The following is a 17,169-nucleotide window of genomic DNA, read 5'->3' as shown; positions in this document are numbered from 1 at the left end:
TAAAAAGGATTAGAATGTATGTGAACGCATTTAGAAAATGACAATTCATGAGCCCATTTCAATTACAGCTAAAAATAAAGAAATAATAATAATAAAAAAAAAGATTATCGAGAGAATGTTGCAAATACATCAAACACTCCTTTGATTGTTTCCAGTGAAGACAGACTGCTAAATGCATTTCTGTATAATCTACTTGCTCCTGTGGCTGCTATTTACATCATAATCCCACAAGTGCTATATTGCAGCACAGTTGAGCAGTTCAACAAGAGTTCAGAACAAGAAGGAGCACCTACGGGTTGATCGAATGATTTCACCCTTTTTTCATTTTTATAAATCCTAACTGTTCATTTTCTGTGCACAGTTACTAAAGCATGTTCTGGGTGAAATTTGAATGTCGTCAGAATAATTGTCTCAACCAAATTATGAACTACAGATCTTTTCAACGTGTAGATTTAGATTTAACAAACTAAGAGGGGGGTGGGGGGTCTTGTCCATTCGAACTAATTGTGAGAAAAAGTACTTTTTTTCATGACCTAAATACACCTAATGCAGTAGAAAATTATTGCTTCGTGTTGGCTAAAAATGCCCAGTGCAATTAAAAATTATTGAAAATAAATAAAAAATAAGCTTGTAACTGTTTAAAAAGTTTAGAAGTTCATCCAGAGGGTGTGCATCTTCTCGCTGTCAAGAGCCATGAAGTTAGTGCTTCCTGTTGTTTTTTTTTTTTCTACCTCCATTATGATTCAATGCCATAGATCAGGGCTTCACAAAAAAACAAACAAACAAGAAAAAACAGCTGTGTATTGTACCAGCAAAAACAACACGCATAGATATAGATAGGTCCACACAACATGCTCCTTTGAAACTGTGCTTCCAGTGGATGCTAAGATATGTATGCTCCATTACATTTGTAGGGACTCCACCCTGCTAACACAGCTCCCATGTTTGGATGGGAAAGTCGCCTCTGCCAGCAAGGCAGATTGATGCGTTTTTTTTTTTTAGCCTGCTCTAGTCTACTCTAACTCAGATGAGTTGGGATGGGTACCAAGACCTGGTACTAAACTGGCCCCAGCGCTGATTTTTTTCAAATACTGCAATATGTATCGACATTGTGAAATGCATCACAGCATAGATGCACTTTACTTTAAGGTGTCAGTGGTGACTTTTTAGCGTATATTTAGGAAATACATGAACATGATGCAATTTACAATGATTCAGCAAAAAAATAGTACAAAAAATAATAATAAACAAATAACAAAAACAATTGAAAAGAGATTTCAACTACCCCAGTCATATCTTCTCAAATAAAGAGAAATTAAATAAGTGAATTTACTTTTGGCCTTTTCCATGGTCTGCAGAGGATCTTGTGTGATGATGACATTTCTTATCGACTTGTGGAATATAGGAGGAATATTGCAGTTCAGATAACAGGGCTGAGTGAAAACCCAGCAACAATACTAAAACGGGATTTGAAACGTTATGTATTTATTACTTGAAAAGAAAATAAATTTGATGTAGTTAAGTGGTGGTCAACTGATTAGCACGTCGGCCTCACAGTACAGAGATGGAGGTTGGCCTTCTTGTGTGGAGTTTGCATGTTCTTCTGTGCGGGTTTTCCACGGGTACTCTGGTTCTCTACCACTTTCCAAAAACATGCATGGCAGGTAATGGAACACTCTAAATTCTCGCTAGGTGTGATTGTGAGCATGAATGGTTGTTCGTCTACGTGTGCCCTGCGATTGTCTGGCAACCAGGTCGGGGTGAAAACAACAAATGCTATTTTTCCTCTGCTTTGTTTCAGGTCCTTTGAATTAGTCTTTTAAATTCTATCTACTAAATGTGCAATCAGATCAACGTGCAAAACAATTTGTTTAGTAAAAAAAAAAAATAATAAAAAATGGAGTCAGATTATAGGGCATTTATTCATTTTTATTCCCTCAGCATGCAAATGGCACTGATGCCAGTGTACAGTATGTACTTATATAGACACATGCAACACTTGAGTTGCTATTGCTGTGACTTTCCGCTTGTCCCAATGTACAGCAATTAAATGGATAAAACGTGTTTTTTCTTTGCGCTCTTTTTTTTTTATTCCATTGGATTATCTTTGGGTTCAATACGGTGCTATTTTTTATTGATTAAAACACAAATAATAAATACTTTCAGGGGCTCCATTCATTTCATTGGGTAAAATGTTTTTGATATATGGCTATGAGTCAATTGAGTCATAAGTCAAGGTAGCACTTTTGCACATCTGTCGCATCTGAACTCCCAAAAACGCTATTTGTGCGTACGCACGTCTGCGAGGGGTGATGAGGTTTATATGTGTGTGTGCAGGCAAATGCGAGCGAGCGCAAGAAGGCGGGGTGAGTGACGAGAAGCATGACCTACATTTGGCAAAGCTCATCGTATGAGCATGAAACTGCCTAACATCACCCCAGAGCTCCTCAGCATGGAGCCACGTGATTGGCTGCTTTCAGCTCGAGCCTGACAACAGCACTGGCATCACCCAGGGGGGTGGGGGTGGGGGGGGGGGGAAGATGAGGATATGGGGTGGAGGCACATACATAAAAAATAAATAAATAAAATGGGGAAAAAAAAAGGTCAGGGTGACACTTTGTTTTCGATACATATTGGGATTGTTTACATTTTATTCCCATGTTGGGAGTGGGAAGTTGCTTCTGCGATGGAATTTTGGTCAAGGATCTCGCGTGGCAGAGATTAGATAAGCAATAATGAATTGTCTCATAACCGATGTTTGTCACGTCGCGTGTAATTTTCTGGGTTTCTCAGACTTTTTTTTTTTAATTCGCGCCGTAGTATTTGATGGTTTTGGCGGGAGGGGTTTGAGAAGGATTGACTGATGGATGCTGACTTTGGTGTCGCAAACAGTCATAATACAGAGCCAATTTGTAGCACAACACCTCTGCAGCTGGCAAAGACACAAGTGGGCACGCACACAGACACACACACACACACACACACACACACACACACACACACACACACACACACACACACACACACACACACACACGCTACTTTGACAATGTGCCTCCGCCTTTCTCTTTCCCATAGATCCCCAGGCACAAGGCATTGTGGGATTCTCTCTGGCAAGGCTCTGTCTCTTCACAGCTTTAATCTTTAAGTTGTTTCCATAGAAACGATATGTTCACTCAGTAACTGTCAGATGGCTTCTAAAGCAAGACGTACATAGGGGAATGTCCTCAATGACACGAGCCCTCGTCCAAACCAATGATAAAGAGAACATCTCCATCACTGGACAGACGCATTGATCCCGATGATAAATAATGAAGATTAAGTATTGAGTACGCTGCAACGCAGTACTTCAATTATTAATTTCCTTATTCCCGGAGTCGGATTTTTTTTTCCTCCCAGCTCATTTATATGCTTTACATTTGCTGGTTTGTCGAGGACACTTGGAGCCCAGCTCGGGTTATCTAAGGTAGTCCCCACCCCTCTGCATCACATCAAGACAGATACAGCATACAATGTGCCCCCACCATGTCGCGGTTTGTCATTTGCGCCCCTGCTTTCTCGTAGGTTTTTAAGGTAATTCTTTTTCTCGAGATTCTTACAGTATACAGGCCGTTCCAAATTGAGACATGCATGCCTTCAGTTTTCCTTCTTTTCCTGTCTGAGCGAGAGGACCCAGAGGAAAGATTGGAGGGAAGATGGTTTGAATTTTCACAGTGCTTAGGAAAGGTGCCAGTTTTAACCCACTATGAGCATAGACTACTCCTGACGCACCTATATGGAAGGATATTACCCATAATCCTTTATTTAAAGCAACAGGCCACCTGTGACGATTACCGATACGATGCAAAGAAGCCAAAGAACAGAAAACACCTCTGAAGAAAAAGCGATGAACCACAAGTAAGTTACTTTTCCGCTACAAAACTATCAATGTCTTAGTTTTTTTTTTCATTTATCCAGGTAAGGCAATTGAGAACAGATTCTCATTGCATTAGTGACCTGGAAACAGAATGCAGTGTAGAAAAAAGCAAAATCAAGGCAAATGCAAAGATGTACCAGAGTTGAAACTGTCCGGAATCAATATTTTGTTTTGTTTTTTGTTTTTTTTTGCTGTCTCGGGCTTGATTCGGACTTGTCTCAGACTCGGCCATTGAACTCGCAAAATATTTTTTATCAACTCAACCGAGTACAACCTTCTTTTTATTCCGGAAAATTAACATCCTCCTTCAGAAGACACTAATTGAAATGAAGTTTTTCAGATGATCAGAATCGCCATCTGATTGGCTAACCTGACCGTGAGCGCCAAAGCACAGTCTTTTCCTTCCACTCATATCAGCCGGCAGCGCAGTTATAAAATATAATTTTACCAACTATTAAGAACTAGCCTTAGGCACTATGTATTAAATTTAAACAAAAAAAAGATCATGAAGCAACCCGCAGATTATGAAAGAAAACAATTTCGGACATATATGGCACCACGTCGAACTTTGTTGGACACTTGCAGAGGCACCACAAAAACGTATTTATCTGCAGACACGGTCAAGAATGCAAAGGGTTCCATGCCATCTAAGAAGAGTGTTCAGCATTTTGTCGTGAAAATAGTATTTTTGTGTCTTAAATTTTACCGTTAATCTCATCTGGACGTGGATTTCGATTCGGATTTTGTGGACATGACTTAAAGTGGACTCGGACCTCTGTGACTCAAACTTAATTTGGACTCGATAAAGGTGAACTTGACTACATATAAACTGTGCAATGTGATATACTGTAATTACATATTCACACAATATAAAATAGTTTAAGGCAGTATCTACATCGTACTTTCCATTCCATCAGAGTAGTGAATAGAAAGTTCCTAAGAGGCTAAAAAAAACAGGTGCAGCAAACGTGCAGTTTCCGTCAATAACCTTTTCAATGATGGCTGTGGAATGAATGAGATGACTTTTGTTAATTGTTGCAGAGTGCTCCCGTCATTTGGGACAGAAAATTGAAAAGCTGATCGACCAAAAACACTTCAGACTTTTCCGTAAGTGATGATGTTAGTGAAACCTCTGGAATGGAGAATGTGGGTGGCGGTATACGCATGGTGAGCAGGGAGCAAAAAACAACGTTCGACATCATGATCGTTATTTTCGTAGCCCGTTATTTACGGCCTGGTAAATAAATAATAAAATGCACATTTAAGAAAGACTACTGGGTACAGTGAAATAACACGTCAACATACGTTCAGCCTCTGAAGTGATTCTCACTCTTGGCGACAACCAGATGGCAATAAATACGACAGGCATGCTAATATAAAAAGTGCAAATTTAAAAGTTTGCATTGTAAAATAAGTTCAATTTAATTAAAATTGTTATCAATACACACAACCGGTATACGCACGCGCACACGTATGGATGCACACACACACACACACACACACACACACACACACACACACAAAATGACCAGCAGTCGGAGTCTTCCCCCAAAGATAAGCACAAGTCACCAATTTGCTGCCTATGTGCCCGTTTCCATGGAGACACTGTTAAAAATAACACGGGCGACGGCTTGTTTTGTGCCATTCCGACAACATAGCTGATACATTGTCGACCACACGCAATATAACCACAAATGGAATGCCTTTTTTGACCGTTTGCTTAGCACCGCCTTGATACACTGTTCCCATGCTTCAGGACTACAGTTTTGTTTGTCAACAGAGTTTAAATGGCCCATTGCCTTGTGTTGTTTCCACACCTTTATCGATCCAAAGCACATGAATAAAAATCTCACGGCACATCGCCATAAATTAAAAAAAAATGTCACAGAAACAGTCCATCTACTGAAATAATGATGATCCCCTCTGAATTTACCCACACGTGTACTTGCGCAGTGTGAAGTCTGGGCCTGATTAGTTGAAGACAAAGTTTTTGTAGGCCTGGCAACAGGTGGAGATGCAGGTTCATTGGGTACCCGCCGCCACTTTGTGGAAGAACATTTAATTTCTGTCGCTATACGTTGCTGACATAAATAGATGAAGGGATTACATTATTTACAGCAGCCAAGTGGAATTGGGTCATTTCCCAGAGAAACATTTCATTTGGTGAATCGAGGCAACGTTTTGAAAATCACATTCGTCTCGAAACAACTCTCCTTCGATCTTTGTGAAAACCCTTTGCTGATAAGATACATCCAAATAAGAGTAGTTGTTGGCTGAGTGGAATAGAGCAGAAGAGATGAGAATAATTTCCCCCTCTAGTTTACACACAGCTAATACTCAGCCTCTTAAGGAACACTGTTGTAAAATTGGGCTGGTGAAAACACTACAGAAGCCTTGAAAAGCTTGAACAAAGAGATATCCAACAACAACATAAAATATTCAAACGCTTACTCCCTGGTGCCGCTTTTCTACTCAGATTTGAAGACATTTTAGAATTTTACACATCGTTAAAACATCTCATACTGTACCTTTTATACATTATAATTCAGATCTTGGGTTTATTTTCAACCATTTCCAATGGTTACAGTATAGCAAGAATGTATGCCTGAAGATTGTATGTCAATTTCATGGAAGAAGGACAATTCTTTTCTTTCTCTTGAAAAATAAAAACATATGCTAGAACAGTGGTCCCCAACCTTTTTTGTGTCACGGACCGGTTGAGGCAAGTGCATGCTGTTCACGGACCGGCAACCATTTCTTTTTTTTTAATGTACAGTAATAATACTCCTTTACTAAATACAATACTACTAAGTGCTGTTGATATTCGTAGCTGTGTTTGATTTATTTTTCTGGTGAATCATTAAAACAATTTGACATACAGTGTACATTTACTATACATTCCAGTACTATTCATATATTTTCACAGACTTTCATAAAAAAAAAATAAAAAAAAAAATAAAAAAAAAAAAAACTCCAATTATGGTAAATGTTCACCATACATGTCATCCAACTATAATTTGATTAATTGTCTTTTTAATTGTATTCATCATGCTCATTTTATTTTGATAACGTGTTGTCAGCCCTATCACTTTTTCATGTTTTAGCTTCAATATGTGTGATGTGTTTTGTCACTAGGGGGCAGCAAAAGAAATTTCAGTAGCAGGATAATGACTCATACATCGAACCTGCAGTGATTTTGTTGATATTTTCCCTGTTTTGGCAAGCTCGCTGTGATGTAACAGTGACTTAAAAAAAAAGGCTTACGCTGGACCCTGCGACTCAGCTCTGTTAACCAATACAGAGAGGCCATAAACATGAATCTAAATGAGCGTTTAAAACACACACACTTGTTGCCAGAAATGATTTGCAGGTCAGAGGGGGCACAGAGGGGATATGGAAGAGGGCCACGAGACAATAGTGCAGGTGTGCAGCACACACAAAAAAAGAGATGGGTCGGGAGAATTGGATACACAGGAACATTATGAATATGGATGCAAAGAAGTTCAAAGGCACATCAGGGCCTCACTGAAAACAGAAAAAAAAAAATCACGAGACTGTAGTTGAAATTTGACGAGGGAGGAGGGGGTCTCATTTCTATCAGGCATAATTATTTTATTAAAGGGACATATAATTGTTTTGTTTCGGTTTGGGTTTTTTTTTTGGCGGGGCGGGGTTGTATAAATTGTACTTTATAGCAGTGGTCTCCAACCTTTTTTGCGTCACGGACCAGTTGAGACAAGCACATGCTGTTCGCAGATCGGGAACCATTGCTTTTAAATTGCTGGTTTTTAAAGCACCGCTACTGACAATAAAAATGGTTATAATTAAACATTTTATTGAACTAGATTTGTTTTTTTTATTAATTTCAAACAGTGTTATTCTACTGTGCAACAAATGCCGAATAACATCAAATAACACGGTGATCTCCTAAGAAATGGACCAATCGGGAATTATAAATACGCCTTATAAGGTAAACGTACTAATAATAAGTTATGATCCGACATCCGTCGTTAGCATCATTGCTACTTGCAAATGTGACTGATCAAAAGACGACACCATTGATTGCTGCTTTCATCCGGTGGCTGCCGGCTAGTTCTTAGCGCCGAAAATGCTCATGTTTACGTGGTCAGGCTCTGCATACTCTGCTCACATTTTCATACTTTCCACTTGATCACTCGCATGCTACTTGTTCAAATGATTCAACGGGTTTCTTGTATGAGGGGAAAATGCACACACTTGGCCAAATAAGCCATTTTTCCTTCCTATGTCATGTGACACATTAAGGTTAAAAGGTCTCTGGTGTGACTAGGAAGGCAGTATGCTAGATTTGGTGTCAAATAAACCTCAATAAATAAACTCAATATTCAGCTATTATGGTTCAAGATGTACTTCTGATTTAAAAAAACAAACCGTTTTTCTATTTGTTTGGTATCTCATCAAGCTGGGGTTGAAAACTAAAAAGTTCCTCGGGTCAACTGCCAACAGTCGTCCAAAATCTGTGACATCTAGATCTCCAGATTGTAGTAGATTTCGAGCAGAGTCCTTTCTCCTTCTGTGTTTGTGAAAGATTTAGCTTCTTTTTTTTGTTGAGATCCCTTATGTTTCAATGACTAGTGGATTTTATAACAACGCAAGTGAGCGGCTGTTGAGCATACTTCAACGGTCACTTATTGCATAGAAGCATGTGATACAAATTCGCAGCATGTGGTGGATTAATGCATTTAATGCTTGGTAGCTGACTGCCACCCCCCCACACCCCCTCCACCCCCTGTCCACATGTTACTGCATCATGAGGAGATTACAGTCGGGGACAAGCCATGCCAAGCAGGAACCTACCATCACTCTCAAAATATGGGGGCAGTGTTCCATGTGAAAAACACGGCTCGACGCCAAGCATTTCTCATGAAATATCATCCCCTTTTGAGTACAAAGTTATTTCCAGGGGAGTAAAAAAAAAAAAAAAAAGACTTCCACTTTCTCCACCGGACTAAGCAAGCAGAGATATTTTCATCTGATGAGGGGAGGGGAAAGAGGGGACAGCAGGTGGGCGAGTGAGGAGGTGGAGGGGGAGGTTGTGTGACTACAGATGTTGCCTGTCTAAATGTTTCGCTTTGCACAGAAATATTTTTAGCTGAGTTTGCGAGAGTGCCTGTGACATACAAGGGAAATGGAATGAGTGGCAAAGAAAGAAAGAAAAGAGGGAAAACGGGGGAACCGGTGAACAGCAGGGAATGATGGCTTTGACTTGTCTCGGGATTAGCTGTGTCCCCGTGCCATCGAAAGGTAGGGATGAAACAGAGTTTTTCAATCATTGTATTCTCACATCATTTGCGTCTGGCTCTGAGAATTGGTATGCGAATCTGGCATTGGTGGAAACCAAAAAGATTGTCATTTACTGTATGTTTTGAAATTCAATTTAGCAATTTTAGCATAGCGGTTTTACCTTTACATACCGTGCAGGTCAAATTTAACCCATTTTGGAAGCAATAAATCTACCATAAAAGTCATCCTTTCATTGTGAAATGTAACCACTATTCCGAATGTGACCGATAAAAAAAGAAAAAGTAATTCTTTTGAACGGCTTCTAAAAAGTTTGTGAACACTGAGGCTGTTGCAGGTCAAATTTGAGCCAGATTTACTCAAAGAGATTTAACCATTTCTGTTAAATCAAGAAAAATGGTTGTAGTAACGGGAATCTATATTTACCATAAATGTGTGTGGATTCTTACTGCACAGTGGGAACAGTGCTCAAGAGGGAGCCTGAAACAATCCCCGTAGTTGCTTGGGGTGGCCGGTCCACCACATTTTCACACGTTCCAGCACAAATTTATACTGTTGCTGTCGGTCTCTGAAGGCTCTTGTGAAATTTCCAAATGCTCAAAGAATTTAATTCATGTACATGGAGATCTTTTTTTTGTTTTTGTTTATGGAAGGGTGGGGATGCGGAGTTTGAAACACTGCAGGACTCCAGACTGCCCTTAAATGGCGGCATTTTGCCTAAAAAAATTTGAGAGTAAAAGAAAACTTCATTTACTCGCACATGTACGTATGGTAACATTTGCAGATTTTTGGGGGGGATAATTATTATTGTTGAATATTTTTTCCTCACAAGTGGGGTGTTGGAGCCTATCCCGGCCATCTTTGGGCAGTAGGCGGGGGACACCCTGAACCGATTGCCAGCCAATCGCAGGGCACACAGAGACGAACAACCTTTTGTGCTCACACTCACACCTAGGCGCAATTTGGAGTGTTCCATTAACCTGCCATGCATGTTTTTGGAATGTGTGAGGAAACCGGAGTACGCGGAGAAAACCCACGCGGGCACGGGGAGAACATGCAAAGTCCACACAGGGAGACCGCAGCCGGAATCGAACCATGCACCTCCGTACTGTGAGGTTGACACGCTAACCACTCGACCACTGGGCCGCCTGAATAATTTTTGTTGCTGAAAAATATCTGCTCCACAGCCCATTTGTCAGTTATACAGTGAAAACGAGTTGAAATGTGAACATTTTACTGACCATACTTCGCAAGATTTACAGTGTGTACCCCTACATTTAAGGATAGGAACCACTGTGCTCCTAAGTTAAAAAAAAAAAAAAAAAAAGGCGTTCCACCACATTTGCACAGGTTCCTGCAGAAAAATACACCTGTTGGTCTTTGAAGGGTCATCTGCAAAAATACACTTTCCCCTTTTCTCTGCATTATTGATGAAGTATTCATCATCAGTTACTGTCAGACAGGCTTGAAGTACATTTGAAAACCCACAAATGCGATTTTGGCAATTATGACGAGGGTCTTCTTGACCATACGATGCATGTATTAAAAATGAACCACATGTGAGGGTTAAAATCACCAATGATTGTACTTTATAAGCAACCTCCGGCACTGAGATACAGTATGACGCGACTGCTCTTCGGCTTTTGTTCTGCTCTACGCAACTGGTTCTTCAAGTAAACTTGTGACCACAACTGATATGTAACAGCAGTCTATGACAAGCTTTTGCACTTAGCGCTGTGGAGTGTTGCTTGACCCAGATACACACTAATACGGCCTCGCTTAATGACTTTTTTTTAACTCACCAACATCTTGACTTGTCTCACTCTCGTTTGGACTATTGATTTTCTGTTCATGGATTCTTTATTGGATGTTTTTACATCTTAGTTTTGTCTCGTGACTGTTTTTTTTTGTTGTTTGCTTGTTTTTTTTTCCTTTAATTACTGATTATTATTTATTACTCACTCTCCATTTGTCATGTGACTTTTTCTCTCCGAATGGGTTCAACAAAACTCAATACAATCTTTTATATGCCCATGACTCACAGGTCTATTTCTTGTCAGACGGAAGCACAACTTGGTGAAACACAATCCTGTTTTGCAGATGTTCAAATTTTGCATAATAAAGAGCAGAATTAAGAAATCGGGTCATATGTAACACTTTTTGCTGCCAGAGGTTTGAAAATGAGTTTTGAAAATCGACCGACAACTTACATCTATTCTGACATGAGGGAGGGTAATTGTGGGCATGTGTAACCGCGATGCAGAGTATGCTAACTCGCGCGCCAATTTAATCAGCGCAGATGGCCCCAAATGATCCTATAATGCAGTTGAGTGCGCCTTTAGACAAAATGTTACGCATGCACTGAGGTGAAGTCCATGTTGGCTGCTGTATATCTCACATCAGTCTGACTCATCTGCTGCAGCAACATTCTTTCGGGACTGAAATGGTAGAAAACTGGATGCCTTGTGAGAACAGTCAGTCAAGTTTACATGACACAGAACCAAAACATCTACTAGGCATGCATAGAAATGAGGGCTTGGACCATATGAATCTTTAGCGACAAGTGCAATTGCTTATGTGTGTGCAGTAGAGATGTTTGACTTCAACATATTTCCTTGAGACCAATTAGTACTTTCATATTAGCCAGAGCTGTGGTGTTATACTGTGGCAAATCTAGTGCACAGAAATATGTGGAGTTTACACGAATATACACATTTTTCAGTGACCATATGAATCTTTAGCGACAAGTGCAATTGCTTATTACAACTAGATGTTAATTGAATCAAAATGTGCAATACGATGTTTCACCTTCAAGAGGCGCTGGTCCTCATGCTTGCACTCAAGGAAGGTGGAAAGTCAGATTGATCCCACTCAAATAACAACTAGATGTTAATTGAATTGAAATGTGCAATACAATGTTTCACCTTCAAGAGGCGCTAGTCCTCATGCTTGCACTCAAGGAAGCCGGAAAGTCGGATTGATCCCACTCAATTTGTGCCAATTCCGACCACAAAGTAATCCAGGCGAATGCAAACAACAAAGACGGCAGATTCCGATACATTTATTTTTTTTTTGTTCTGGTTCATGACAACACACTGTGACCTCCAGAAAACCACCTTCATAATTTCAAGCACATGAGAGAATATGTCCCAAAATTGTAAAAAACAAAAGTCATATCATGCACAAATATATTAAACAAAGACCATTCCACAATAGAATATCAAAAACTCTTGTTTTTCAAATTGGATTTTTTGAGTATTTCCTGCATGGTCTGAACTTATTTGAGTTTGAATTCAAAACATTTTATTGTCTTAACTTTCTTCGGGCTTCAGAAGTATCTCCATCTAGATAAGAGATTATTTCCAGTCAAGTAAGTCTTCCTTAATGAGTCCTATTCTGAATGAATGTTTTAAGTCTTCTTAATGGGATTTTAATGATCTTTCCACAGACACTGACAGCAAGTGGAAGTCAGAGTAACTTTTTCACCTCTGATGCAGTCAAGATCAAAACTCTTTTGGGCCAGAAAGATAAGAAGCTGTCCGGAAGTGTTGGGTTCATTCCCCACTGTATAGGAGCAGCTTGATAACAACAGCCTCAAGGCTTGCTAGCCAGGCGCAAAAGAATGTTTCCAACGTGAACCTGTGTGCTCTCGTACGCCCCCTTCAGTGTGGCTGCCACAGCCACATTAAAACAAGCCTGCCAACCATTTTGAGGAGGCGGAATTCTGTCTGCCTCCCCTCTCACTTTATCTTCAGTTTAATGCACACACAGCAAGACTAAACGTACAGCAAAAATGTATAACAAAATCTATAAAACATATATATTAAACACATTATCTGGACAATGGAGAACCAGAATGCATATTACAAATCCCTGAAGACAAATTGGAGACGTGACGAGAGACAGAACAGTCTCTTAACTCTATTGTTGTAGTGCAGTAGTGTTACCAGTAGAAGGTGCTGTTGCACGATGCCATTTTTGCATTTCGTGGGTAATTGCGTCATGCATTAATTGTGTAAAAGGTGTATTTTGGTTGCTTGATGGGTGATGAAATGAAATAATGGAATGTGATCTCTATGTACACTTAAAATGCCAACACACCCTTCAAAATAAATGCATGCTAAGTTGCTTGCTCTAAAGTTACTCACAAATCTTCATTGTTTCCCTCCCTCTTTTTCTCTCATTTTTCAGCCGTGTCAAACTTGGATATCGAGAGCAAGCTGTCAGTTCACTACCAGGCCCCATGGCACCAACAACACAACGTGTTCCATCCGTGCACCCGACCACCGTGTCTGGAGGAACTGCACAAAAACGCTCAGTTCAGCCTCCGAGCCCTGCACAGAGGTGACGACTATTGTGGCCCAGAATTCCGTTGTGTCCTTTTGGATGCATATATTCATGCCAAAGTGTTTACAAATTTCAGACGAAAAACAGAACGAGCGGCCCACGAGTCGGGAGAGGAACAGGGTGACTATCTCCATCTCAACGGTCCCCGCTATACCCACCTTCCCCTCACCACATTCCATCAGACGGCAACAGAGAAGTCGGCTGGCGCGAGCGGTAAGCAGGACGCGGTCGCAATGAGAGCATGAGCGGGAACGGGCAGGTTATTGTTCACCCGGTAAACCTGCTCACCTACACTGAACCCTGCTGGATTTTTCGGCCATTGTGTTTTTATGTACTGTGTGGAGAATGACAAGTCAGAATTTCAAGTTGCATGCCTTCAGTGTAGTTCCAACATTGTGCCACTAATGTCAGGCAGGGCTGAGGTCTACTGGATGGAGATGTTACATAATTTAGAGCAAGAACAAGAGGCTGGCATAATAACCACTGTACGTGCCGGGGACAGTTGTTGTTCCCTCAGAACAGAAAGAAAACAGTATGTGGATGTTTGTATGTGGTGATGCGCCGCGTGTGTTAAAATAATAGTTGTTTGACCGTTTTAACAAGTACTGTAAAATCGACGCTAATTTCTGTTGCCTGGCAACCGGTGGTGCTGCAATTATCAGTGATGGCATTGCAATATTGAGGACACAACAGCTTATTGAATGCACGTGAGCTTTTGGAAAAAGATGCAAGATGCAAAATGTTTAATGTTGAATATTGCGATATCAGCGTTGCGATTTTTAATATTTAATATGTAACTCAAGAAATGACACGTTTTATATATAATGAAAGAATCAACATTTTTTCATTCGGCAAAATCAACGGGCTAAATGTATTCATAGCCTATAACTGTAATAATTTAAAATTCTAAAATTATATATGGAGGGACGACTGGTTAGCACGTCTGCCTCACAGTGCAGAGGTCGTGGGTTTGATTCCAACGCCGGCCTTCCTGTGTGGAGTGTGCATGTTCTCCCCGTGCCTGCGTGGGTTTTCTCCGGGTACTCCGATTTCCTCCCTCATTCCATAAACATCCATGGCAGGTTAATGGAACACTCTAAATTGTCCTCTAAGACAGAAATGTTGTAAACACGGGGGATGAACAGACACAAAAGTCAGTCGACAAACAAGAAAGGAAACATGCATGGTCATGATGACAACAGGTCAGATTTTGGTTTTAAATGCTGTACTACTTTCTGACTATAATCTTATTGTGGTCTTGCCATGCAGCAAGAAAGAGAAGAGCGAGAGCGAGAGTTAGACTATCAACCCAGGAAGGTAAAAAATAAATAAATAAATATAAAATTCACCTAACCGGGGGTCACCAACATGTTGCCCACAGGCATGTTCTAAAAAAATTGCTTACCAGTGAAGCGATCATTTGACAATCTGAATATTTGCTGAGATTTACAGAAACAATGTGTTCCATATCAACATTTATCTGTTTCCTAGGATACTTTTCCATCTAAATTCATATCATTCCTACCATATCATATTGACAATTATTGTGAGAAATCATGAACATGATCAATGTCTCCACATATGTACCGGTAAATAAAATGATTACCCCGATAAGTCAAGGTAATTAAAGACCATTTTGATATTTCAAAAGTGTGTACAAAACTGGTAGGCCTTTAACATTAATCAGTCCCCAAGAAGTGGCTCTCACTTTGAAAAATGTTGGTGACCGCTGGTTGACACCATCCCGCCGTGCACTGTAAAAGCTGTCCTCGCATCTCATATTCACTTCCATTGTAACCATGTATCGTGATTGTATTGGGAAATGTAACTCATTAAAGACGTTCATCATATCTCCGCCTCTTTTCCGTGACACTAACTCCCGCTGTTATTTCCGTTTCGCTTCTTCAAGGAGAGGACGGTGAGAGAAACGGAAATCCAAACCGTTCCGAGAAAAGTAAGAACGAGACGCGAGAACAGATCTCGAAATGATATGCGAAGTCTCGCCTCAGTCGATGTGGCGAGTTTGTGCACGTGATGTTGACTGTTATTATTGTGTTCTATGCCTCCGTAGGAGAGACCAGGGCGAGAAGCGGATAGTCACACCATACAAAGAAAGGTAACTTCAAAAACGTTAACGATGAGACATGGTTATTCTCTGAAGGATAAGATAAAAAAAAAAATCGAAATGAGTATTTTTGTAATAATAAAGGACAATAGAAAATAGGACACATAAGGACCTTGTACTGTGATTTAAGAAACCTCTCAGGAATTCATCCTTTTCTTTTTATTATTCTTCATGACATCTTTTTGTCTTTTCTTTTGTTGCACCATTTATTCATAGTTTGAGTGCTTTTACTCACTTCATCCTATTGAGGGATGCATCTTCATTCCCTGGAATAGAAAGGTATTGGATCTGTGTTGTGTGTTCAACTTGTGTGTGTCCCATCTTCACATTTGTTCTGCTAGTTTCTTCGGTCTGATTCATTTATAGTAGAAACGATTCCAGAATTGGAGGATCAACAATGGCTATTTTTCTTGAGTTATACAACTGCAAGGATGCCTACTTTCTTATTTTAATACTGCTTGTTGTGGTTGACTTTCACTTGAAGGCTACCTCAACAGGCGAGGGAGACGATGATGAGGTGTTAACAGGTCACAAAACAAAGACCTCAGCACCTGCTGTCCCCGCCACCCCGGACAAAGAGACCAAATGGTCGAAGGAAAACGTGTCCCACTCTGATCAGAAGACAACTTCGGATGATTCTCTTGCCGTCTCCTCCTGTATCATCCCGATTAACGTCACAGGTAAAATACAAAAAGGTCACCTTTGATTTGTTTTCATCCTATTTGACAACTATAAAAAAAAATACCCGCAATCCCCCAGGTGAGTCTTTCATTCTGAAATCTGATTACTTTTCCTCTCGTGACCCGTAGTAGTCGAAAATGAATGCCACTTTTTTTCAGGAGTTGGATTTGATCGAGAAGCTAGTGCACGTTGCTCCCTTGTCCATTCCCAGTCGGTTCTTCAGAGAAGAAGAAAGCTGAGGAGGAGGAAGACCATCACTGGAATACCCAAACGAGTACAACAAGACATGGGTATGTTGGGTATCATTGTTATTTAGTTCTGCCTTATTTTTATAGATTTATGGATGGCTCAGATCTGGGGGAGGATCATTTTATTATACTTATCCAGTGCTTCTTGGTACAATCATGAGGTCCCACACAGGAATCATATAACTTAAAGGGGACATATTATGTAAAACTGACTTATTATTTGCTAATATCTGAGTATTTGGGGCTCTGCAGTGTCTGCCTGACCATTAAATTTTGGTCTGGGTGTGTTTTTCTGTTTGCGGTTCTGTACACTGCGTGCGCCACATGCACCGATCTGCACACAAGACAAGTGATTTAGATTATTGCATTTGGGTGGATTGCTAATGACGTGCCAGCTCTAATTCAGGGGGTCGACAGCTCTGCGCTCATGTGGCACACCCACCAGTAGATGGGGAGTGGCACAGCATTTTTTTCTCATTTGCATGAGAAAGACTCCAACCCATCCCTCCAAAAAGGGTGGAGTTCAGCAGGGATCTTAAAATGTTTTATTCTTATGTATATATGAACGTGGG

The 17,169-nt window shown here is 40.3% G+C and overlaps 1 protein-coding gene across 1 annotated transcript in view; it reads left to right on the top strand.

Annotated features, from left to right (window-relative positions):
- Nucleotides 1-17,169, top strand: part of nhsb (Nance-Horan syndrome b (congenital cataracts and dental anomalies)) — a 51,066-nt gene that overhangs the window by 25,695 nt on the left and 8,202 nt on the right. The window contains exons 2-8 of the mRNA XM_019886754.1: nt 13,388-13,540; nt 13,620-13,756; nt 14,813-14,860; nt 15,453-15,497; nt 15,615-15,659; nt 16,153-16,348; nt 16,508-16,639. Of these exons, the coding sequence (XP_019742313.1) occupies nt 13,388-13,540; nt 13,620-13,756; nt 14,813-14,860; nt 15,453-15,497; nt 15,615-15,659; nt 16,153-16,348; nt 16,508-16,639 (756 nt within the window). The remainder of the gene's footprint in view (nt 1-13,387; nt 13,541-13,619; nt 13,757-14,812; nt 14,861-15,452; nt 15,498-15,614; nt 15,660-16,152; nt 16,349-16,507; nt 16,640-17,169) is intronic.

This window comes from Hippocampus comes, unplaced genomic scaffold (assembly GCF_001891065.2).
Source record: "Hippocampus comes isolate QL1 unplaced genomic scaffold, H_comes_QL1_v1.1 scaffold261, whole genome shotgun sequence".
In the NCBI taxonomy this organism is placed as follows: Eukaryota; Metazoa; Chordata; class Actinopteri; order Syngnathiformes; family Syngnathidae; genus Hippocampus; species Hippocampus comes.
Note: the sequence above shows the minus strand (reverse complement) of the source record. Positions and strands in the feature narration are given on the sequence as shown.